The 26220-nt window shown below is 44.6% G+C and overlaps 1 protein-coding gene across 2 annotated transcripts in view; it reads right to left on the bottom strand.

Moving 5' to 3' along the window:
* The window catches only part of VAPA (VAMP associated protein A), a 36224-nt gene extending 30241 nt beyond the window's left edge, over positions 1-5983 (bottom strand). Inside the window, exon 1 of one of the 2 annotated variants that reach the window (XM_055417213.2) lies at positions 5683-5983. In XM_055417213.2, the coding sequence (XP_055273188.1) occupies positions 5683-5761 (79 nt within the window). In that variant the 5' untranslated portion in view covers positions 5762-5983. The remainder of the gene's footprint in view (positions 1-5682) is intronic. The other variant, XM_055417212.2, reaches the window with a different exon arrangement.
* Positions 5984-26220: the final 20237 nt, after the last annotated feature.

Genomic DNA, 26220 nt, shown 5'->3' with positions numbered 1-26220 from the left:
CCCACTGAAGATCAACAGTGGGTCAGGATACAAACAGAACTACTCAGCCAACACCCATGCATCCTGGCTGACCCAGCGACTGGGGTACTGACCCCGCAGCCTCGTAAACACAGGAGAGGTTATTGCACGTCGAACACCACACCCTCCTGCCTCAGAACCGCTTGCACCTGCCGCTCCAGGAGCATGCTCCTTTCCTCTTCACCCAGGCAACTTCCACTCGCTCTTGAATCTTAACCCTGTGGCAGCCTTCGCCGACCACATCAAAGACCCCTACTCCACGTTCTCACAGCACCACAGACTCTTCAAAGCTAATTTGTCTTCTGATGATCTGATTAGCTTCTACCTCTCCCATGACAATCACCTCATAAAAATAAAGATTCTTTTACTTGAAACTGTAGTTCCAACACTTATTCAATGTGCATCACGTATAGTAGAAACTCAAATCTTTCTTATATAGCTGAATGAATTAAATGAATTGAGAAACTGAGCTGCACTTAACAGGAGAGATTCAAAAGTTATCTCTGAGATGCAAAAATACAGATTTTAATTATTAGATGTGCACAGCATTTCTGGAATGAGTAATCAAGATGCCACAAAAAAGAAATTAATAATATAGGAAAAGGAGTAGGCGTGCACATAAAAACCACAGTTCAGGATATGCAGAGTTTGAGGTGTCTGTGCATGTGTGCTGAGTCGAGTCCTGCTCATTGTGACCCCATGGACTGCAGCCCGCCTCCTCTGTCCATGGATTTCCCAGGCAAGAATACTGGAGTGGGATGCCACTTCCTTTTCCAGGGGGCCTGCGACCCAGGGATCGAACCCAGGTCTCCCTCATTGCAGGTGGAGCCACCATCTGTGCTGTGCTTAGTAACTCAGTCGTGTCTGACTCTTTGCGACCTCATGCCCGCTAGGTTCCTCTATCCATGGGGATTCTCCCGGCAAGAATGCTGGAGTGGGTAGCCTATCCCTTCTCCAGGGGACCATCCCAAACAGGAATCGAACCAGAGTCTCCTGCATTGCAGACGGTTTCTTTACCAGGTGAGCTACCAGGGAGCCACCTAAGCAACACTCAAATCCAGGATAGTCAAGAAATCATCAGTATGGGGTAAAGAACCCATCTGCCAATGCAGGAGATAGAAAAGAGGCACAGGTTCGACCTCTGGGTTGGGAAGATCTCCTGGAGGGGAACATGGCAACCCACTCCAGTATTCTTGCCTGGAGAATTCCATGGACAGAGGAGTGTGTTGGGCTACAGGCCATAAGGTCGCAAAGAGTCGGACATGACTGAAGCAACTTAGCACGCATGCACCCAATCAGTATGTACTCCAAAGCGGATCCCCGCCTCCACTGGCGACATGAGGAACTTCCCAACCTGGGATCAAACCCATGCCTCGTGCAGTCAAAGCACAGTCTTCACCACTGTACCACGAGGAATCCCCCAAAGCTGATTTTAACTGTGAACTCAACACAGATTTGGGGGTGTGGCGATGTGCAAAGAGCATGTAGGAGACAGAGAAGCCCTCAAAACAAGGAGGACTGCACAAGGGAAGCTCAGAGTGAGACAGAATTGAAACCAAATCAGAATCTCAAAAACGTGAGCATTTAAGAAAAAGGAGGTCACAAATGAGACAGCAAAGATGAAGGCTGGAGGACAACTGTGCCACAGGAGTCAGAAGGATCGCGTTATTAAAAATGAGCTGTCAACACTGGCAAGTGCCAAAGACAGGGCCAGGGAAAGAGAAAGCACCGTGGTCACCACAGTGGCGATCAGAAGAGACCCGGAACTCCAGCTGCTTTTCCAAGAAGCCCGACCGCAAAGGAAACAAAGCCCAGGAGACATCAGAGTCACGGGGAGCTGGGAGTCAAGGAAGTACAATATTTTGCTGGTTTGTTTTTGAAAGGGAAGACTTAGGTATATGTGTTCTTATGTTTAAAGGAAGAAGCCAGTGGTTGAAAACGATACAGAGAAAATACCGGATGGAACATGGTCTGAGTCATGAGCGATCTCTACCTTAACCAGCAAAACCAGCAGAACCAACAAGCTTGGACACGAGAAGGGCTCTGCCTTCTCAGGGAAGTGTGGATGTGTGCTGATGAACAGGTGTTACAAGAGGGGACAGCACATCCCAGAGAGCGTGGATGCCACACTAAAAGTCACACGCTCACCCAGAAGGCAGTCGAGAGCTCCCCGAAAACTGTTAAGGAAGAAATGACATCCATGTCCAGGGTGTGGGGAATCAGCCAGGGGTCTGATGTAGCCACTGTGAGACATGAATGAGCTGAAACACCTACAAGTGTGCCACAGACCCACCAGGAGGCGTATTCTCCAGCCTCCCTCGGATCTCGTCTTCCTGATGTGCTGCTATCCAAAGATGCTTTGTCGGAACAACTCTGGTCCCTGGTCACTCAGAGCGCTCAGTTTTCTTTACTGATGCTATTACTATGGGCCACCTTCAACACAATGATTTTGGTCTATTTTGCTTTCTCTGATCATGACCAGGAAAAATATATTCACAACTTATTTCAGCACTTTCTAAACTTTCTTCTCCAAACTTTCCTCCAAAATGAACAGGTTGGAAAAATAAAATGTAGTATAATACAAAGGAAAAATTTTACAAGAGTAAATAAACACTTTAAAGACCCCCCCCAAAAAAAAGTCTCACGTGTAATAATACCAAATTTCACATCTGAATTCTAGGCCAAATTACTGCCAAAGCTTAAAAAAAGGAATTTTAAATTATCTACATCTTTTTCTTTACTTATGCAACAAAAAAACTACTTCAGAGTTCATGTCATTATAAAAGTACTTTCATATAAACAATTGCAAAAAACAATAAACTGGAATAAAATATTAATGTAGGAAATGTATTGTTATTTGCTTCTCCAAAATTGTGCAAAGTGCCAATAATGCATAGCAAGATGATTTTATTATGCATGTAACAAAAAAATGCACCATACAATCTCAGAATGATTAAATGACTCATTCTTGGAGAAACTATCTTAATCAAGTGTAAAGTTAAAATAATTCAAATAAATCTACCAGAAGATGACATTTTGCAAAAATAGCCTTTAACAGATTTCTACTTCAACTAAAAACTACAGATGATTTAAAGTAGAATTGAAAGATTTTTTTCACACCATCATCAAAATTAGCATGAAGAGAATGGCCGATTCCAAATGAGTCTCCTCACTTAATGCTGAACTGGTCTTTATAATACAGAGAGGTTTCCATCAACAACTTATTTACCTCTGACGAAAAGCATAACTTTTTAAGAATGAAGAAATCAAATGACACCAAATGTAGCCTCCCAATTCATCCTACCCTCTGCTTTCCGAATCCTCCCCATCCCCTACTCTTAAACAGAAGCACACAGCACAACCTGGGTACCTAAGCACAAGCCAACCTTTTATCACATCAGGAAAGGAGCAAACCATTCCCATGACCTGCCCTCCTGCTTCCCCATTTGAAAGCAAGCCAATAAAGGTGTTGGAGAAGACTCTGAAGAGTCCCTTAGACTTCAAGCAGATCAAACCGGTCAATCCTAAAGAAAATCAACCCTGAATATCCACTGGAAGGACTGATGTTGATGCTGAAGCTCCAATACTTTGGCCACCTGATTCGAAGATCCAACTCACTGGAAAAGATCCTGATGTTGGGAAAAACTGAAGGCAAAAAGAAGGGGGTGGCAGAGAATGAGATGGTTAAATAGCATCACCCAACAATGGACATGAATTTGAGCAAATTTCAGGAGACAGTGCAGAACAGTGCAGACTGATGCACTATAGTACAGTCCATGGGGTCAGTCGTACAGGACTCTGCGACTGAACAACTCCTCCCCACAACAAGTGGGGAGGAAGGAAGAAGGGGCTTCTTTCCTCATACTTGTTTTGCCTCTGTTACAGCATCTGCGTGCCTCTTCCGTCTGGGAGTTCAAGCACTAAGAAAAAACATGTTTTACTCCTTAAACTACAAACTAACTGTGGGTCTTTTCTCCACCTTGCTGAGCACTGAATCCCCAAATAATTAAGCTGATGTTTGCTGAATAAATTACTCATTGTTGAATACTCTTCATCAAATATAGAGATGATACAAAGCTGTCAACAGTGTTTGCTAAGTGGCCCAGTTGAATATGTGTCCCTATAAACTTTTCCATGAAATCCTTTTTTTTAAAAAAGTCAACTAATGTCCAAACTTTAATAGGCCTTGTGAATTACTTTCATCCATAACACAAGAATCTGTTCTGTAATTATGGCTAGTAATTCTTCAATACCTAAAATAAGCATCTGGCAAGTCTTTGGGTCTGGATTTTGGTTGTTGCTTTAACTTGCCTCTCTGCTATTATTAGCCTCTTACTACTGAAACGGTAAAGAATCCAAGGAAGATTTCGCCGGTAAAAAATTCACCTGCAATTCAGCAGACTTAAGAGACTCAGATCCGATCCCTGGGTGAGGAAGATCCCCTGGAGAAGTAAATGACAACCCACGCCAGTATTCCTGCCTGGAGAATCCAATGGACAGATGAGCCTGGCGGACTACAGTCCATGGAGTCAGCAAAAAGACGGAGACGACTGAGCCAGAAATATGTCACTGAAAATATACCCACTTCTCTAAGAAAAAACTGTCCAACTCTGCGAATACTTCCTGACCTAAAACTAGTTTTACCGGCTTCCAAGTCCCTAATGGCAACACACACAGATTAACAAGGAGAAAACTTCCTCTGTAAAATCAGACTCCCCCCAAATAAGTGCAAAACACTTAAATTCTCAGAACTACCTACCATAAAGGTTTAAATTTTCCATTCTCATATAACAGCTACAGAGTTAAGTACTACCTGAATTTTGGTATTCATGATTCCCCTAGGTGTTTTATTTCCCCCTTTCAGCGAAAACTATGTAAACTCACGTTACGCCCATAAACTTGCTACAATAAAATGCACTTAAGAAGCCTCTCTAAATATTTCGTGGAGTCGTCTTAAAACCGAATCCTCACCTAACAGGCGGCTCACTGACATTTCCATTCAAAGAAATTCGCAAATGCACTTTAGAGCTTGCAAAATACAGGCTTTACACAACACTCCTCTCACAGCGGCAGAATACAACATCTTAAAGCTCCTAAAACTATTTAAAACGTGTCCTACGGAAACCAAGGTGTTTTCTTTCGCACTCCATTTCTTTCGGTTTGATTCTCTAAAGCACTGGAGCGGCCTCACAGTCCCAAGCCCGTGTGGTCGTGGGGCCCCGGGAATGAAGGGCGAGTCACGGGCTCCGCAAGCTCCCCGCGCCCGCAGCATCCCCAGCAAGAACCGCCCGAGTCGCTCCCGCGGCCCCCGGGTCCCCGCGCAGGTGACGCCCCGCGAAGGTGTCGGCCGGCGCGGAGGATGTCCGGCCGCCTCCGGCCCGCTGACGCGAAGCCCGGCCGGCGCCCGCGCCGGGCCGACGACCGCCCCGCCCGCCCCGCGTCCCCGGCCCGCCGCCCACGCCCGGACCCCGCCCCGGCCCGCGGGCCAAGGACCAGGCCGCCGCCGCAGCGAGGCGCCCGCGGGCCGCAAGATGGCGGCGGGCGGCGGGAGGGGCGCGCGCCCGCGCGGGCGGGGCCGGGCCGGGCGCGGGCGGCGGGGGAGGGGGCGCACCGGGCGCGGCCGCCGCCCCCCGCCCGCCGCTCCCGCAGGCCGCCCCTGCCCACCTTTGAATTTGAGGTCTGTGGGCGGGTCGAGGACCAGGATCTGCTCGTGCTTCGCCATGGTCCCGGAGGCGGACGCCATCGGAGACAGCGCAGAGCGGGGGCGCGCCCGCGGCGGGTCGCTGGCTGCGGGCGGGGGGCGGCGGCGGCGGCGGCGGCGGCGGCGCGGGTCTGCCCGGCTCGACGCGGGGCCAGCGCTCGGCTCCCGAATCCGACACCCGCCGCTCTGTCGGCGACTCGCTGAGCCGCTCGCCGGTCCGCAGCTCCGGGTCTCACAACTGACTCAACCCCACACCAGCCGCCGCGGCCACGCGCACTGCGATCCTCGGCGCCCCACGTGACGGCTCTGCGTGCCTACGTGCGCGCCCCGGCTGCCGCGAGGCCTCGCGCCCGGCCCGCCCTCCACGCCGCCAGGCGCGACCGGCTGCTGCGCCTGCGCACCCCTAGCTCGCCGCGCTCTGAGCCTAGCCCAGCTGTCAAGGGAGCGGGCGTGGACGGGGCGGAGCTCAGCTCCCTGGCACTGACGCGGCGCGCACCGCAGAGCGGGAGGGCGCAGTCCTCGGTCACGTTTAGCTGCAGTTACGAGACTGGACTGGAAAACTCGCTATGGTAGCCCATCGCCATCTCCCAAGAGGGAATGCCAAATAGCAGAAATAGGAGTGAACAGGCCCGTGGACTACAACTCCCAGCGTGCTCCGCGCGGGGCGGGGTCTCCAGCCGGACCGGTCCTCCTGCGGCGTTGCGTGGTGTTTGCTGGGAATTGTAGTAGCGGCTGAGCGCGGGCGGGAAGAAGGGTTGGTTGGAGGCTGGGGTGAGGCTTGCCAACACTCATTTTGGTTCCCAAAGGATGTCTCATATGCCCTGAAAAAAGGAAAACAACTTTTGGAGACTGCCCCGAGGTTTCCCGGTTAGAAGTATAGAAGCTTCCCAGAGGGAAACAGGCCAGGATCTGTCAGTGTGCTCCCTCCCTAATTCTATCCATTCCTCCGTCGGTACAGCTGTGGTTCTCCAGTCCAGGCTCTCCGGCTTCCCGAATTCTCTTCTGGGATGCAAAAGCCCTTGAGGAAACACACCTCCTCTAACGAGCAGACGCGTCGTTGGGGACCTGATGAGGCACGCGTTATCAAACTGGAAATAAAAGTCAGAATCTACAGCGTTTGTTTCTCTGTCTCTTCCTCGGTTTTTGATTGATAACGATGAGCCCAAAGCAAAACAGTTGTCACGTTCACATGTTGGCAGCGAATTCCATCTGCAGCATTTAAGGTAGCCTGTAGTAAACTGAGCCGAAGGAGAAAAATTGCCAACAGCAGAGTTGCTGACCAGTCTTTAACGGATCGCCAGGGTAGTCGGGGACAGGAACATGAAACAAACGAGCGTGCTGTAAATCAACCGTCATGGTGCTGCTCGAATTCAAATCCCTGGGAAGCACCGCGAAACAACGCTCAAACTGATGCTGCCGCGGTGGAGGAGGAGCCCAGTTGGTCTAGAAAACAAACCAGACAAATGGGACAGTGGCCTAGCCCTGGACACAGAGTCCACGTCCTCACTGCAGTCCAGGCATCGGAGCCCACTTGGGAACAGCTCTCTGGAGTAGCTAACCTAGCATGCGCACTAGGCTGTAGGCTGTGCCCAAGGAGAGCAGTGTACCTTCAGCAGGATGCCAGACCTTAATTTGTTTGAAATGCGTGCGTCCTCAGTCCTGTAGACTCCCTGTGACCCCATGGACTGTAGCCAGCCAAGCGGCTCTGTCCAGGGGATTCTCCAGACAAGAATACTGGAGTGGGTTGCCATTTCCTTCTCCAGGGGGTTCTTCTGGACCCAGGGATGGAAACTATGTCACCTACCTTGGCAGGCAGATTCTTTACCACGGAGCCAATTGTTTGAAAAGCATCTTCTAAATCTAGCTATCCTTTGACTTTCTTCTATTCACAAAATTATTTTGAAATTTCAATTCTCTTTAAAGGAAAATACAGAAAATCTGTTCAAGAGGCTTTAAGATTTAAAAACAAAATAGTTGAGGTTGACAATCTCCCCATGGTATGTGGTCCCATATATGTTTAGTCGTGAACTGACGACCCTTAAGCTATCACAAAGTCAAGTTCCTTTTCAGCTTGCTGCAGAACTCTAATCCATGGGTAAGTTGGCCTGGCCGACTGGCCCCTCCATGATTAGGTGAACACTTGTCTCCCAGCAAGCTGACTGGGAACCCCAGGTAGCAGACCCAGCAGGCTGAGGGCTTTGCCAGTTTCCCTGCTGTGGGGCAGGTTGGCAAATTCACTGTGAGTTCAAGAGGAAGCTGGAAATGGCTATATTCCAGTTTCCACATCTGTATCATTCAGAAACCTCTGCCTATTTCAGTCATCGCCTCTGCAATCAACTGACTTTCTCTTTGCAGTATAGCTTCAAAAATGGAATAGAGACTAAACCCGTAAGAATCTACATATCTGGTAGTCTAAGAATACATGAAACTTCTTTGGAAGAATTCTACTATTTTAGAGCACTGCCCTGTGAATGACTCAGAGTCCCCCTGATTCACCTACCCCTCATTCAACCGTGCACTGTTTAAGTGCTTTGTGCTTTGTTTTTGGTTTTTAGTTTTTTTTGCCACATGGTGTGTGGGATCTTAGTTCCCTGACCAGAGATTGAACCACACCGCCTGCATTGGAAGCACACAGTCTTAATCACTGGACCACCAGAGAAGTCTTGTTTGTGCTTTGGTGTTTTTTAATACCTTTCTTCTTACACTTCAGAGAACTTTACAAACATCACACGCTACTCAGAACAACCTCATAACAGTTGGCAAGTGTTACTTTTGTTGTTAAATATGGAAATGAAAACATAGGTGAGAGCATCTCACATCAGTAATAGACCTAAACTGCTGCTGCTGCTGTTGCGTCGCTTCAGTCGTGTCCGACTCTGTGCGACCCCATAGACGGCAGCCCACCAGGCTCCACCATCTGTGGGATTCTCCAGGCAAGAACACTGGAGGGGATGAATTGCCCAGTTTTCTCTTCTGTGCGTTTTCCCTCTTCCCAAAGCCACAATAAAATGACACTCGAAAGTGATTAAGGCAACAATTGTTTTAAGTGTAATTGACTTCTATTGTTTCTACATTGACACACAGCTTCCCAAAGATCCCTTAAGGTAATAGCTAAAAATACACTCAAGCATATTCTTTAACTCCCAAGTTTTCAGATGTCCAAGAGGTACAAAGTCCTCAAATATTACTTCAACCCACTTGAATCATGAGTAATACTCACCTTTGTACAGATTATCTCTTAGGAGTTTGGGAAGAATGAAAAAAAAACACCACCACCAATTTCCAGTACAAATGATAACAAAGTACAATTGTCTTCTCCATCTTTAAATATGTTAACCTTTATTATAGCAATGCTCTGTAATTATGAATTTATGGACAATTCTCTTCATAATTTATTTCAGTAAACATTTGAATGAGCATATCTTCAACAGATATGAGGCAGTAAAGTGTACAGAGTACAGGCTAGGTTCAAGTACCGTTGTCTGCCGTGTGGTCGTAGCAACTGACTTCACTTCTCTGTGCCTGTTCTACATTTGTAAGTTGGAAAAAATAACAAAAGTTCTCTCCGAGGTTTGTCGTGAGAATCACATGCGTTAATACTTTATCAGTGTTAAATTATTGCCTTGCCCAGCACGTGGTGGGTATTCAGGGGTGAGCCAGTAGACATGGCCTCTGCCCTTCCATCTGAAGAGGGGAGACAAGCATGAAATAGCTCCTTTGCAGCTAGGATTCTGTTCTTGGCATCAGTTCGACCAGTCAGTTAGGCTCCTGGGCTATTTGAAAGTGAGACGGAGGCCAGCTCTCTGCCCCTATCTGTTTTCTGGGGAGGCAGTGGGGAGCCTCGACACTTTCTGCAGCAGTGATCCAGTGCCCAGACTCTGGCTTTCTGGTCTCCAGAGGCAGTAAGTAGTGCAGGGTCAGCAGAGGCAGCGTCTCCTGCTTGAGTGCAAAGTCCAGCTCCCCGGGTCAGAGGCCGGACCTGCAGCCTCCTAGGCTGCAGCTGCCCTGGAGAGCCTGCCCCTCCCCCATGTTGTGTAAGCACCTAATTGTGCTGCTTCCTGCCTGGGATATTAGTGGAGGCTGCGGAGAGGGAGGTGTCTGGGCAGCCAGGAATGGACCAAGAAAGGTGAGAAGTGTAGAAATCTGCTGAGCGGTCTTATAAGGCAAAGACCAGGAACCATCCACGTAAGGGTATGAAAGGGGAGGGGGCGCTGAGGTAAAACGGGAATGGAACAGTCACTGAGCACGAGGGACTCTTTCTAAAACACTCAGATATGATTGGTTTTTCCTGTGGTCATGTATGGATGTGAGAGTGGGACTGTGAAAAAAGCTGATCGCCGAAGAATTGATGCTTTTGAACTGTGGTGCTGGAGAAGACTCTTGAGAGTCCTTTGGACTGCAAGGAGATCCAACCAGTCCATTCTAGAGGAGATCAATCCTGGGTGTTCATTGGAAGGACTGATGCTAAAACTGAAACTCCAGTACTTTGGCCACCTCATGCAACGAGTTGACTCACTGGAAAAGAGTCTGATGCTGGGCAGGATTGGGGGCGGGAGGAGAAGGGGACAACAGAGAATGAGATGGCTGGATGGCATCACCAATTCGATGGACATGAGTTTGAGTGAACTCCAGGAGTTGGTGATGGACAGGGAGGCCTGGCGTACTGTGATTCATGGGGTCACGAAGAGTCGGACACGACTGAGCGACTGAACTGAACTGAACTGATGATGGAGAGTGAGAACCACCTGAAACAAGCACGAGGTCAGGAAGCACTCCAGGGAAGCAACGATGAAAGTGTGGGTGTGTTGGGGGTACTCCTTGTAGCGTATTTTTCAGACTTCTGTGAGAAATAGAGATTCCAAGAGAAGGCAGGTGGAAACTTCACCAGATAAAATCAATGCTGGAAGAAGAGTTAGAAAAAAAAATGTATTCAGTCATTCAGCCATGCCCAACTCCTTGGGACCCCATGGACCATAGCCCGCCAGGCTCTTCTGTCCATGGGATTCTCCAGCAAGAACACTGGAGTGGGTTGCCATTTCTTCCTCCAGGGGTTTTGCTGACCCACAGATCAAACCTGCATCTCCTGCATTGGCAGGTAGATTCTTTACAGCTGTGCCGCCTGGGAAGCCCCATGTATGACTACGGAAAGCAGTTAAAACTATAAGGAATAATCTTTGTTTATGAGAAACAATTTGAAGAATGTTTTCTCAATCTTCTATTCTGTAAAAGCAATATGTGATTTTTGTAACAAGTGACACAACCCAAGAAGCATATGAATAAGAAACTTCCTCTTGAATCTCGCAATTGTCACCACTTCAGGTGACCAGTGTAACTGTCTGGATTGTGTACCGTTCCCCAAACTTATCCAGACTTAGGAAAATATGGCTAGTATGTTTGGGGGTTTTTTAAATAAGAATTCTTATAAAATATATAAGAACATATCCAGTTGCTTTATTCACCTGGCAGTTTAGTATGGATATCTAATCAGGTCAATCGGCAAAGATCTAACTCAGTCTTTTAATAGCTGAATCCACAGACTAGATGACCCTATTATGGTACCACTTGTTCCCTTATTGATGAACATGTAAATTGACCTAGGCTTTTATCCCAACAAACAGCACAGCGATAAACATGTGTCCTTACCGCAAGATGCTTTTATTTTCACAGGGATGCTTTTATTTCCACAGGGAGCAGACCGGTGGTGGGAACCTCTGGATCAAGCCTATTTCCTATTTCAATACATATGGCACACATTTCATCCAAAGGGTTGTAGCAGTTCACATTTCCAATCAGGGACTTAGGAGAACGTCCATCTCCCTCCTACCCCTGATGCCCCCAGCCTCACCAAATGCTAGATCCCTCTCCACAGCAGGGACAAAAGAAGAGGCATATATGTTTCCTTGGATTGCTTGGGTCAGTAGTTTTGGCCTCCAAAATTGTATACTTTCCTCAATCCATCCTTTCGCATTGAATCTGTCTTCTCCTCCTGCTCATCCATTTTCTTTCTCTAGGTTACAAAGACCAGAGCCCCTGGAAGCCCAGATTCTCTGCAGTAATAATGTGTTTTCTCCTACAAATACATTTATTCCTTTTAAAAATAGTTTTTGGCTGCACCACGCAGCATATGAGATCTTAGTTATCTGACCAGCGTTGATCCCATGCTGCCTGTATTGGAGGCACAGAGTCTTAACCCCTGGACCACCAGGGAAGCCCCCAAATACATTTATTCAAAAAAGAAAGCAAGCAAGAGGAAATCCAAAGATGCCTATGAACAATAAATCCACATTTGATGTTATCTGACTCTTTGTGATCTCTGAATACAGGCTTCTTTGCAGAGCCTTCCAAAACCTGAACCCAGGGCTGCTGCTGCTGCTAAGTCACTTCAGTTGTGTCCGACTCTGTGCGACCCCATAGACAGCAGCCAACCAGGCTCCCCCGTCCCTGGGATTCTCCAGGCAGGAACACTGGAGTGGGTTGCCATTTCCTTCTCCAATGTGTGAAAGTGAAAAGTGAAAGTGAAGTCGCTCAGTCGTGTCTGACCCTTAGTGATCTCTGAATACAGGCTTCTTTGCAGAGCCTTCCAAAACCTGAACCCAGGGCAGACAGCACATATTTGCTTATCAGCATACTGGACTCCTTTTCATACTGTTCTTGGGGTTCTCAGGGAGGAGAAGGGGACAACAAAAGATGAGATGGTTGCATGGCATCACCAACTCGACGGACATGCGTTTGACCAAGCTCGGGGAGATGGTGATGGACAGGGAAGCCTGGTGTGCTACAGTCCATGGGGTTGCAAAGAGTCAGACACAACTGAGCGGCTGAACTGAACTGAACTGATACTAGAATCCAGGCTCCATCACTTTTTGCCCTGTTTGTGCAGTTATACTCATGACCTTATCTATAATATGGCAACATTCCAACTTCTGTTTACTTTTGCTGATGAGTACAAAGTGCTCAGTGTGATACTTGGCAAACATTGAGCTTTTAATAAATGATTGTTATAAGACAGATCCCACAGTTTGATAGCTCCTTTGAAATATCAGCCATACACATATATGAGTTGTTAGACATTTAAATCCACAACCAAATGTCATCTTCTTGATGAGATACTTCATAAACAGAAGATAATTTTGTAGGATTTTCTGAAAATAAAACCTTGGGTGTTTTTTTATTATTATTATTCATTGATTTCAATTGTTGCTTGAGGTCTTGTTTGGGACAAACTGCCACTGAGCTGCACACTGGAAAAATGGTTAAAATGGTAAATTTCACGTCAGAGATATTTAATCACAATAAAACAAAAGAATGAAAGCGTTTCTTTTGTTCAGTGCACACAGTTAATCAGGTCCTTCTGTAACAGAGCCTTGGCCATCTTCTTCCTTCTCAAGGAGGCTTTTTATTTACATCACTTTTCCTGGCCTTTTAAAAGCAATATTGGGGATCTGAGCTTAGACTTACTCCAGTCTGGGTTCAATTCCTGTCCTTTTAGTTTCTAAGGGGATAATACAACTATTTACTGTTGTAAAAATTAAAGGAGAGGAGCCTTGTAAACATTGAATACAATGTCTGGCACTTGTGAGATAGTAAATGTCACCATTGCTGTTATTTACTTTATAATTGCTCATTCTCAGGCAAGGATAAACATTCATTTTTGGCTCCTTTTTAGAGGTTATATAGTTGCATTATCTCTTTAGTATCATAAATGTATCTGAAAAAAATAATTTAAAAAATGAAGCTGTCCCCACTGGAAACTCAACAGCACACTCTGACAAATAGTTCCTTCCAAAGAAATTCTGTCCAGTTCTCCTGTGGATCCCTGTGTGTTGTCCAAGTCTGGATTTATCTTGTCAGCATATGAAGTAAGTTTCTAACTGTGACCTTAAAAAACAAGAATAAGAATGCATTTGCAGGTCACTTTTCAGTGCAGAGATAAGTAAGGACCTGTACTCATATGGGTTAAGCCTGTGACCCGAGTGAAGGCTGGGTGACCCCAGGGTTATGTAGAAACCCAGCCTTATGAGGCCTGAAAAGTTACAATCAGGAACCTGGAAAGTTCAGTCTAAACGTGGATGGGATGAGTTCACACACCACCACCAGAACACCTGTGAGGTGGGCAGGAACCCTGGAGTCAACCATCTTTTGAGTGGATCTGGAGGTGTGGCCAGACCCTACTGACCCCCATGAACTCGTCTGGCAGGTTTGTATGATGAAAGAAGTACATCGAGTTGATCGAGGAAGCATTAACATTGTAATATCCTCAGCACTTCACTTGGTACAGTGGCTTTAGCCCTTGTCTACTTGTTATATGTTTAACAGAAATCAAAGCCAAGTACGGAGATTTAATTTTATTCCAATGCAATTACACAGCTGTATCACAGAAACTCACCAAGCTGCTTCCTCAGATGGAGGACCTTCCTTGGAACTAAAGGGCTTTTAGAAAGATGCAGACTATTATGTATAGTTAAATAAGGTCCTACCGAATAGCACAAGAAACTATAGTCAGTGGTCTTAATGCTCAGTCCTGTCTGACTCTGTGCAACCCCATGGACTGTAGCCCACCAGTCTCCTCTGTCCATGGGATTCTCCAGCTAAGAATACTGGAGTGGATTGCCATTTGCTTCTCTAGGGGACCTTCCTGACCCAGGGATCAAACCCATGTCTCCTGCATTGGCAGGTGGATTCTTTACTACTGCGCCACTTGGGAAGTACAGGGAACTATAGTCAGTAGTCTATGATAAACTACAGTGGAAAAGAATATTTTTAAAAAAGAATATATTTTATATACATATAACTGAATCACTTTGCTGTAGAGCACAATTTAAAACAACACTGTAAATCAGCTATTTAAAAAAAGACTGAGAAATTTAATTTATCCTAGTCTCAGTAATTTCAAAGTTTTACTTCCTTACAGAGGTTATTTTTTTAAAAAAAAGAAGCCTGGAACCCTTGAAAACACACACACACATGCCTATCTTTTTCACACGCCATTTACCACCTCCCAGATCTCTTTAAATGACTGAGCCCAGGGCTGGAGCCTGCTGGCAAAGACAAGTGACACACACATCCGGGCTCCACGGCAGCATCGATTCCTCCTCCGGCCAGTTTCACCTTCCAAGGTAGCCTGGGTCACCCGCACTGCACCTTGACCAGAGTCAGAAGCAAGCTGAGCTGCCAGACTGCTTCTTGCCCTTTGTCCTTGCCCAGGAGGGTGAGTTGACAAGCTCAGAGAAATAAAACAATCATGTGGCAACCAAGATATAATTATTCCTATTTTTAATCTGGCCAAAGGTCAATAGAAACATGAATTTTGAAGAATTGTCAGGCTAAAGAGTGGGAACGAAATCACAATTCAGATGCTAGCAGTGGATTTTAAAGTGAATGACTTGTCCTTTAAGAGTCTATAGTTCTATGTAAAGTCCAGCCCGGAGAGTGTGGGGTTTATCACTGATCCAGCTTATAGTGTGGTTCAGTTTCAGAAGAAATATGTTAAGCTGAAACTAGAGTGCGCCTGCCCAGACAACCTAGTAATGGTGCAATTTTGGAAATGATTATATAAGTTAGAGAATTTATATTTACACATAAATTACTGCATGTTGGCAGTGCAGTAAAGGGTGCTTGGTCCCTGACTGTACATTCTCTCTTAGGAAATCATTGAGATGCTCATTTTACACTCAGGGCCCAAGAAAACGACCATCAGGTGGGTGGTATAGTGGTAAGGGGGCAACTGGTAAGGCGCCCAACAGCAGGAGGCAGGCTGAGGGATACACATCCGGTGGCATTTCTGATCTGCAGTATCAGTTCAGTTCCGTTCAGTCGCTCAGTCGTGTCTGACTCTTTGCGACCCCATGAATCACAGCACGCCAGGCCTCCCTGTCCATTACCAATTCCCAGAGTTCACTCAAACTCATGTCCATCGAGTCGGTGATGCCATCCAGCCATCTCATTCTCTGTCGTCCCCTTCTCCTCCTACCCCCAATCCTTCCCAGCATCAGAGTCTTTTCCAGTGAGTCAACTTGCCGCATGAGGTGGCCAAAGTATTGCAGTTTCAGCTTTAGCATCAGTCCTTCCAATGAACACCCAGGATTGATCTCCTTTAGAATGGAATGGTTGGATTTCCTTGCAGTCCAAGGGACTCTCAAGAGTCTTCTCCAGCACCACAGTTCAAAAGCATCCATTCTTCGGCGATCAGCTTTCTTCACAGTCCAACCCTCACATCCATACATGACCACTGGAAAAACCATAGCCTTGACTAGACAGACCTTTGTTGGCAAAGTAATGTCTCTGCTTTTTAATATACTATCTAGGTTGGTCATAGCTTTCCCTCCAAGGAGTAAGCGTCTTTTAATTTCATGGCTGCAATCAGCATCCGCAGTGATTTTGGAGCCCCAAAAAATAAAGTCTGACACTGTTTTCACTGTTACCCCATCTATTTCCCATGAAGTGATGGGACCAGATGCCATGATCTTTGTTTTCTGAAAGTTGACCTTCAAGCCAACCTTTTCACTCTCCTCTTTTACTTTCATCAAGAGGCTTTTTAGTTCCTCTTCACTTTCTGCCATAAGGGTGGTATCATCTGCATATCTGAGGTTATTGATATTTCTCCCAGCAACCTTGATTCCAGCTTGAGCTTCTTCCAGCCCAGTGTTCCTCATGATGTACTCTGCATATAAGTTAAATAAGCAGGGTGACAATATACAACCTTGACGTACTCCTTTTTCCTATTTGGAACCAGTCCGTTGTTCCATGTCCAGTTCTGACTGTTGCTTCCTCACCTGCATACAGGTTTCTTAAGAGGCAGGTCAGGTGGTCTGGGATTCCCATCTCTTTCAGAATTTTCCACAGTTTATTGTGATCCACACAGTCAAAGGCTTTGGCATAATCAATGAAGCAGAAATATATTTTTTTCCGGAACTGTCTTGCTTTCTCCATGATCCAGAGGAAGTTGGCAATTTGATCTCTGGTGCCTCTGCCTTTTCTAAAACCTGCTTGAACATCTGGAAGTTCACAGTTCACATATTGCTGAAGCCTGGCTTGGAGAATTTTGAGCATGACTTTACTAGCGTGTGAGATGAATGCAACTGTGCGGTAGTTTGAGCATTCTTTGGCATTGCCTTTCTTTGGGATTGGAATGAAGACCGACCTTTTCCAGTCCTGTGGCCACTGCTGAGTTTTCCAAATTTGCTGGCATATTGAGTGCAGCACTTTCACAGCATCATCTTTCAAGATTTGAAATAGCTCAACTGGAATTCCATCACCTCCACTAGCTTTGTTCGTAGTGATGCTCTCTAAGGCCCACTTGACTTCACATTCCAAGATGTCTGGCTCTAGGTCAGTGATCACATTATTGTGATTATCTTGGTCGTGAAGACCTTTTTTGTACAGTTCTTCTGTGTATTCTTGCCACCTCTTCTTAATATCTTCTGCTTCTGTTAGGTCCATACCATTTCTGTCCTTTATCGAGCCCATCTTTGCATGAAATGTTCCCTTGGAATCTCTAATTTTCTTGAAGAGATCTCTTGTTTTTCCTATTCTGTTGTTTTCCTCTATTTCTTTGCACTGATGGCTGAGGAAGGCTTTCTTATCTCTCCTTGCTGTTCTTTGGAACTCTGCATTCAGATGCTTATATCTTTCCTTTTCTCCTTTGCTTTTCGCTTCTCTTCTTTTCACAGCAGTATACATGTTAGCTAAGACTGTGTCCAAAACACTGGAAAATCTGGTTGTTGCCTTCTCCCTGGTATGTAGTGACCTGAGTCAATGGCCAGAGGTCCCTCTGGGGGTAGTCGTGAGGGAATCACTGCAGTGTTCCCTTCCTTCCTCCTGGGGACTCAGCATCTCTTCCATCAATGGATCCTGGACAGAGCACTGGCACAAGGCTTTCTATTGGGGCAGCTCCATTGGCTAACTGCTCCTCCTTTCCTGCACATACCCTTTCACCCATCCAGGGGGAAGGCCTAGAAACGTCTCCTGCTCCAACACCACTGTTTTCCTATAGCTTTGTTTGCCTTCCGATGAATGTGTTAACATTCATAGGTCATCTTCCTGAATGGATAAAAAAGATATAGTACATATATACAATGGAACACTACTCAGCCGTGGAAAAGAATAAGATAATGCCATTTGCAGCAACATGGATGGACCTAGTGATTATCATACTAAGTAAAGTAAGTCAGAAAGAGAAAGACAAACACCATATGATATCACTTCTGTGTGGAATCTAAAATATGATACAAATGAACTTATCTATGAAATAAAAAAAGAATCATGGACATAGAGAACAGACTGGTGGTTACAAGGAGGAGGGGGTTTAGAGGAGTGGTGGGTTAGGAGTTTGGAATTAGGAGATGCAAGTTATTATATATATGATGGATAAAGAGTTCCTAAACTGTGCTAAACAGTTCCTACTGTACAGCACAGGGAACTATATTGAATATTCCATGTTAAACTATCATGGAGAAGAATATACATACATATATATAGAAATCAACCAAACTTGAATACAATTAAATTTTTTTAAAAATTAAAAATCTTCTTGTCAAAAAAAATATTCATAGGTCATCTTTCACGTGGGATCTGTGATACTGACCATTCTCTTGGTTCATAAAACTAGCAGAGGAGCTAAATAAAAAGAGAAATATAATAAAAAATACAATTCTATTTTTCATGCAATGGTTTGTGTTATGAAAAAATAGCCAACATGTCCATTCTACCTGACCCTACGATGAACGAAAATAATTAAAAGATGTGTATGAATAATATTCTTATAACTGGACAGAATACAAACTTTTTAGACCATTAAAGAAAGCATCATGCTAGAAATGCTTATTTCAGGTGCAATAACACATTGATCCTCAGTGTATCCTAACACCAACCTCTCATTGCTGTTTTATGTTTATGCACCTATTGCAAAACAGTAAAATTATTTTATTCATTAGTATATTAGTTTCCTGGAGAAGGAAATGGCAACCCACTTCAGTACTCTTGCCTAGAGAATTCTGTGGACAGAGGAGCCAGGTGGGCTGCTGTCCATGGGGTCGCACAGTCCGACATGACTGAAGCGACTTAGCATGCATGCATGCACTAGAGAAGGAAATGGCAACCCACTCCAGTATTCTTGCCTGGAGAATCCCAGGGACAGAGGAGACTGGTAGGCTGCCGTCTATGGGGTCACACGGAGTCAGACACAACTGAAGCGACTTAGCAGCAGCAGCATATTAGTTTCCTGTGGCCTCTGTAACAAATTACCACTAAGTGTTGCTTATTCTCCCAGAGCTCTGGAGGCCACAAGTCCAAAGTCAAGGTGTGAACAGGGCAGCAACCCCTCTGGAGATGCTAGAGAAGAATCTGTTCTTTAATCCTCTCTCCTTCTGGTGGTTGCTTGCAGTCCTTACCTGGTCCCCATGTTCACATGGCCCTCTCCTGTGCATGTGTGTGTGTTGAGTCACCTTCTGCCTCTCTTGGATAACTCCCCTCTGAAGACCTCTAAGATTCACCCAGATAATTATGGATTATCTTCTCATTTCAAGACCCTTAATTTAATCACAATCTGCAAAGACCCTTTTTCCAAATAAGGTAACATTTACAGGTTCCTGGGGTTGGGATCTAATATCTTTGGAGCCACCGTTTAGTACACTATGTGCGTACTAACAAATTTCACTTCAACTTCAGAATTTGGTTGAAATCATCTCTGACAAATAACCTAACGTAGAGAAATATAATAACAGGAAAAGGTATAATTACTACTCATTGAAAATATAAAAGACATTCAATCAACCGATTATTTTATATGATATGCAAACTATTTCCCTGCTTCTAATTCTCTTATAAAAATAACTGAGGCATTGTGAAAAGGAACATTTACCTAAGTTATGTGTAAATTCGCCAGTGATTACTAAACAAATCTAGGTGTTTCTCTCTTTTTTAAATAATAGGGTTGAAAATTATCAGAAGTCGAAGTACACGGAATACCCAAGGCTGCCTCAGACCCAGCTCATTCCTTCCCCTACACATTAGCAAACTTTGTATTGTTTTTCATCAGGCACAGCAAACCCCATTACAGGGTTAAACATACTGTACTTCAGATGGAGTTTTTGGCCACCCAGGCTATTACCTAGCTTTGAGTAAGATTGGTAAATACACTCTAGTTATAGCCGTCCAGTTTCTCACATTTTCATAAGCAATACAATTCTAGATTTCTGGTGTTGCCCAATGATTTATTTAAGAAATCATGAGTTTGTTGCAGGGCTTCCTCTCTGGCTCAGCTGTAAAGAATCTGCCTGCAATGCAGGAGATACAGGTTCAATCCCTGGATGGGGAAGATCCCCTGGAGAAGGAAATGGCAGCCTTGCCTGGGAAATCCCATGGACAGAGGAGCCTGGTGAGGTACAGTCCATGGAGTAGCAAAGAGTCAGACATGACTGAGCAACTAAACAACAAATATGTTAAAAGAGCAGCACAGATTTTGTCCATCCTGACTACGGCCTTGAAGCCAGAATGACCCAGCTCTGCACTGTACTTCTGCCGCACTCATCGCTGCTTGTCCCAGGTGACTACCTCTTCCGCTTCTCATCCTTTGCCCCGTCATCTCCCGTGAGCTCATCTTATTCCAATGTCCAGTAACCAGGTTCTATATTGTACCCACGGATCACCCCTGTGGCTGTGGCAACTTCTGCAGACCCCCCAGTTTCCTGGGTCTCATCTTCACTGCTTCATTTCCTGCTTGTTGGCGTCCTCTGCTGCCAGAAATGACAGAGACCTTACTCACCCTTGACCTGCAGGAAGTCCCCATGCCCCTGCTGGTCAGCTCAACTCTTCCTTCCTACATCGGGGACGTTTGGATGTATTTCACTTGAAGTGTTGCAAAGACATGGAATCTCCATCCGGGAGATAAACAAGGGTTATCAAGATCTCACATTTAAGCAAGTCAATGAGGTGTAGGAAAGTCCTAAGAATTACAAATCAATTTATTAATTTTAATTGGAAACAGAGGAGTTTTCAGTGTCATATGAACCACTAAACAGTTTTCCCAGGGGAGAACCTACGATTTCCAAGTATTCATTGTATTCAAAACGGTTTCTCGACTGGCTCTGAATAGAGCTCATTTCTGACATATGCACCCATCTTTCTGCCTTCAACCCAAATATCAACAATAAACATGTGTAGTGTCTGAACCATATATGATAAATCTTGACCCTTTTTTTTTAAAGCCTGTAAGGAAAGAATCAGTACCATGGGTTGGGCTTGAAGAGGACAAATGATGGCAGCTGTTATCCAATGTGCAAAACTCCCGATTTTATTTTAGCACCTTTATATCTAAATGCATATATGAAAGTAGCAATCCAAAATGAAGTGAGGTTATTGTTCAGATTTGTAAATGCTTTTTTAAAAAAACTCAGATACAAAAACAAAGTTTATTTGAAAGTAATCACCTTTATTATAGGAGTGATTTCAAGCTCAGAGGGAGAGATGAAATTATTTGAGGAGATTAACATAGGAAGGAGAGCCCCAAAAGCCACTGATGTAGAACTGGTTCACCAAGAGGCTTTTCCAATTCCAGTTACTTGGCTGTCCGTGAGAGCGTAATAACACACCCACAGCCTGGCCCTCCTTAACCGGTGTGATTTAAAGGAAATCTCCTTAAAACCTTCTCTGGGAGGCGACTGGCTTCATCTGCCATTTCTGAGAATCGTTAGCTGGCTGGTGACTTCCTCCAAGCCATCTTAATGTCCGTGAAAGATATTGATCTATGAGTCATCAGAGCTGCATTTAGCTTTGCCTTTCAAGCTGCCCTCCTGTCTACCCTCCTCAAACCCCACCAGTAAGTGGTCTCTGGAGGCCAGAGGCCTCCGGGTGTTTAGTGAAAGCAATCAAGACCATGGACACGCTCAATGCCGGAGCAACCCTGCTCCTCTCCCATCTTCCCAGGCCACATCTCACTCTTGCTTGAAATCACCATCTTAACCTAAAAGAAGCCGACTCGACATTTGAGCATAAAAGCACCAAAATTCCTACCGATAGGCAACAGAAAAATCACATATTTTCCCGGTTTTAACAATTTACCTTCTTTCATTTCAATCACTACCTCTCTTTACCAACTTTAACCTCATGCTCACCACTTTCTATGTTTTCATATATTCGAATCAATCATTTTTTTCTGCTCTAGAATCTGAAAATCTTGATCTTCCTGAACCGTGAAGCTTTACCAGGCTCCTTGCTACACTGATGCTTAAATTCATCATTGCCGTGGCTGACTCTTTTTCACCATGGGTATAAAGGAGCTCCTGATTAAAGTGCCACTATTATTTTAGAATTTGCAGCCACCTTCTCCTTGTACTTTTTGATTTATTTTGTTTTTTAGTCAACTTTTATCTCCACAGAATGTACCATTTCATATTTCCTTTGCAAGATCTTAAAACCTGCCCCAAATCACAATGGGATTCTCTAAGCAACAATCTACCAACATCTTTTACGTATTTACTGAGCATAATTTATTTGAAACATTTGAACATTTCTTCCTCAAAGAGACAGACATGTTAAGCATCTGAGGAACAGGATGAATCCCCTATGAATTCAACCTCTGTGTAGATCCCCACCATGAAATTAAATTGTTCACACTTGGAGAAAAATGCATTTCTAAAGCATCACTTTGAAAAGCAGACCCCCAAACTCTCTCACTCTGTTCGTATCCTTTGCATCTTTCTGAGTGCCTAGCTCATAAGTGTTTCCTGCTCTCTTTGGATTTGTGTTCCATGTGCAGTCTTTCATGAAACTCGAGTGTTATAATTTGTCTTTTGAATAAAGCATAGAGTTTATTTATTTTTAAGAGCTATAGTTACAGGGGAAATCCGATTGGATGCACAACTGAATCTGATTTCTCGAGAATAGATGCCTGGACATCTGGGTGTTTAGCAGCTCTTCATGTGGTTTTATGACCAGTGGTTTGAGAAATGCTGGTTTAACCTGATCCTGACCACCCTGAGTTCACTCCCCTCCCTCCTGCAGGGGGAGCAGAAGGGGTTCTGACACCACCTCACCCTGGCCAGCCTGCTTGAGGGTAAGAGGTCAGCGCAGGTCTTTTGCCCTGCAGTATGGGAGCTTGGTGATGGGCCCTCCCAGCCCCAAGGCTTCTCTCAAGGTGGGGAAATTGTCTGGAGCAATGGACCCTGACCGGCCTCACTGCACCTATGGCCTCAGCATCATGGTCTTTCGGTCTGTGCTTCAAGGCCTGCATTCAGGGGGACCACAGACCACTTGGTACCATGTCCTCCCGGGCCTTTGGAGAAACCCCCCTGGCACTGTTGGGCTGACTCATGCGGCCCTGAGGCAGAGTTTCTTAGGACACCCCTTTCCCTGATTGGCAGTGTCCAGATGTGAGCTCCTACATCTCCCTGGAAATGACCTTTTATTTTTTGAGATGCAGCCCAGAGGCCAGACCCTGAGCCTCAGCTGGAGCTGCTAAGGGTTAGATTATATCCTCCCCCAAATCCACACATTTAATTCCCAGCCCCCATACCTCATAAAATGACTGTGTTTGGACATGAGCTCTTCAAAGACTTGATTAAACTAAAATGAAGCTGTCAGGGTGGGCCCTAGGCCAATCTGACTGGTGTCATAAGACGAGGAGGTTTGGGCACACAGATGCCAGGCCTGCACGTGAAGACAAAACAGTGACAAGGAACCATCTCAAGCCTGGGAGAGGCCTCGGCATAGACCAGCCATGACGACACCCTGACCTCGGACTTCCGGCCCCCAAGGCTGTGAGAGAGCCTTTTTTTTTTTTGTTTTGTCTGTTTAATCCCACTCCCAGCAGCCATGGTGGTTGGTGCAGATGGATGCACAGGCTCAGGTTCACAAAGGGTCTGCCTCTTTTTTATCCTGCTGTGTCCCAAGGCTTTGCAGCATCTTAACTCTTGGCAGCTGGTGAGTGGCTATTTTCCTGCATCCCAGTGAACCCTGCTATCAAAGTCTTGGTGACTTTTGCTTGTATTTTCCTATTAGTAAAAAATGTCCATGTTTATCACCCATTTGTTCTTACTCTAATATAAACTGTGTCTTTGGCTTACATTTCTAGGTGCTCCAGAAAAATGGGGTCCTCTATTTTTTTTACTGATTTGCTGGAGTACTTTTTTAGAGTAAAAACATTGAATTTTATGTCATTTATTTGGCAAATATTTTTCCAGTTTTTATTTCTTATTGTGTTTCTAATTTGACATGGGAATGTTTAAATGTTTTACATGTTGAAAAGTCTTTAATTGCACTTGTATTTGAAAAATTCTTTTCCCATACATGAATCAGGTGGGTGGAATATTTTAATTAAATCTTCTTCAATTTTTAAATGATTTCATGTTTTATTTTTTAATTTTTTAATCCATTTTTTTATTTATTTGGTATCTGGCATGGGAATAAGGATGTCAACTGATTTTTTTCTAAAGATCTAAATTTTGCTATACAATTAAAAATATAATAATCTAGTCATGGTCCTTTGAACGGAAATGTTTTCTCTTTCCTATATTACTATTTACATACCAAATTCTGATTTTTGGTTATTTTTATGATTCATTGCTCTCTTTTCTTCCCTTCTCAATACTACTATTGGTATCACCACACTTATACGCAATGACTATACTAATTATATGTATATTAGTATTATATTAGTATATAAGTATATTAGTATAATTATATAATTGGAGAAGGAAATGGCAGCCCACTCCAGTGTTCTTGCCTGGAGAATCCCAGGGACGGGGGAGCCTGGTGGGCTGCCGTCTATGGGGTCACACAGAGTTGGACACGACTGAAGCGACTTAGCAGTAGCAGCAATATAATTATACTATATACTAATTATAGGGCAAATTTCTCTTCATTACTTCTCTTTTTAGACCTTTTCCTGTCTTTTCCTATCTATGATTTTTAAGTATTTTTTGAGGTTCTCCCAATGACTCATTGAAATGTTGCTTGGGAATTATATTGTCTATTAATTAAGTGGAAAGAATCGATATCTTATCTCACTTCATTTAGACCTACTTGTTGAATATGTCTTCAAACTTCTAGATTTAGTCTTAATCATCCTTACCATTCTAGTTAGGAGTGTTGCCAGGTATTTATTTTTTCATCACTATTTTCCCATGAAGATTCCCAATCACTTATCACTGAATCAAGGACACTATTGACTTCTGGGTATTCTCTGAATACCACCATTTTGTCAAGTTCTCTTAGCAACTCAAACAGGTTTTCTATTGATTCTTACAAAGACTCTAGTTAGATTTATCATCATTCACAGCCAAGACGATGATCTGGAATCATGCTCCTAGTTAGAAGTGTGCCTTATTTCTCCTTCATGCTGAAGATTAGAGGTGACAACAGCTGCTTGGCTCATTTTTTATAGTACATGATTCTTAGTTGGCAAAATGGAGTGTCCATATTTGAGTCTTCTGAGTACAGAGAACATGAGTCTGTCCTGGCCACTGTCTGATGAAAGAATGGTGCTGAGGCAGATGGTTTGAGGAGCATGGACCAATTCTCTTATACTGTAGATTTCCTCCCTGGAGCAAATTGGACCCTCAAGAGCCATCCATTTGCTCCCGGTGTTTCAGGCCCCCAGAATTGCCTTCCCAGAGTTGTGTACCCCTCCCTTCACTACATGTAAACACATGCATATTTGTATACGTGTGTGTGCATGTGCGTTCAACTGTATCTGACTCTTTGTGACCCCATGGACTGTAGTCTATCAGGTTCCTCTGTCCATGAGATTTCCCAGGCAAGAATATTAGAGTGGGTTGCCATTTCCTCCTCCAGGGGATCTCCCTGACTCAGGAACAGTACCTGCGTCTCCCGTGTCTCCTGCTTTGGCCGGTGGATTCTTTACCACTGAGCCACCTGGGAAGCCCATACGAGTACATACATATGCATATACGTACATACACACATACTCTGAGACACCTGAGAGCAGGTGTTGGAAACCCAGTTGCCAGAACAACAAAGCAAGAACTTGCTACTAGGGTGCTGATGTCATAATGGCAGCAAGGGTCACACTAACTGAAATGTGAATCATAAAGCTCTTGGTAGCAGTAAACCTCAAGTTTTGTGTTGTCTCAGATTGTGTGAGCATGGGTCAGTAGAAAGAGGTCCGAACTTAAAATCTGGAACCATGGCCTCCATCTCAGCTCTGACACCGATGACCCCTTTAGAGGTTTACAGAGCCTGTGAAATTCCCTGACGTCTCCGTAGCACTTCCTGTACACGAAGGAGGTTAGATACGTGACTCTTTCAAGTTCTTTACTTCCAAAAATATCTTATCAGAAATCCCAAAGGTTCATGAACATCAGAAAAGAAATTCCCACTCATCATTAAATCATGTCCCTCTACAGAAGAGTATTTTCGGTGTCAGTTCTAGGAAGTCTTGTAGGTCTTCATAGAATCATTTAACTTCAGCTTCTTCAGCATTAGAGGTTGGGGCATAGACTTGGATTACTGTGATGTTGAATGGTTTGCCTTGGAAACGAACCAAA

Source organism: Moschus berezovskii, chromosome 28 (genome assembly GCF_049115385.1).
Source record: "Moschus berezovskii isolate FMDL1 chromosome 28, NW_MosBer_1.0, whole genome shotgun sequence".
NCBI classification, from domain to species: domain Eukaryota; kingdom Metazoa; phylum Chordata; class Mammalia; order Artiodactyla; family Moschidae; genus Moschus; species Moschus berezovskii.
Note: the sequence above shows the minus strand (reverse complement) of the source record. Positions and strands in the feature narration are given on the sequence as shown.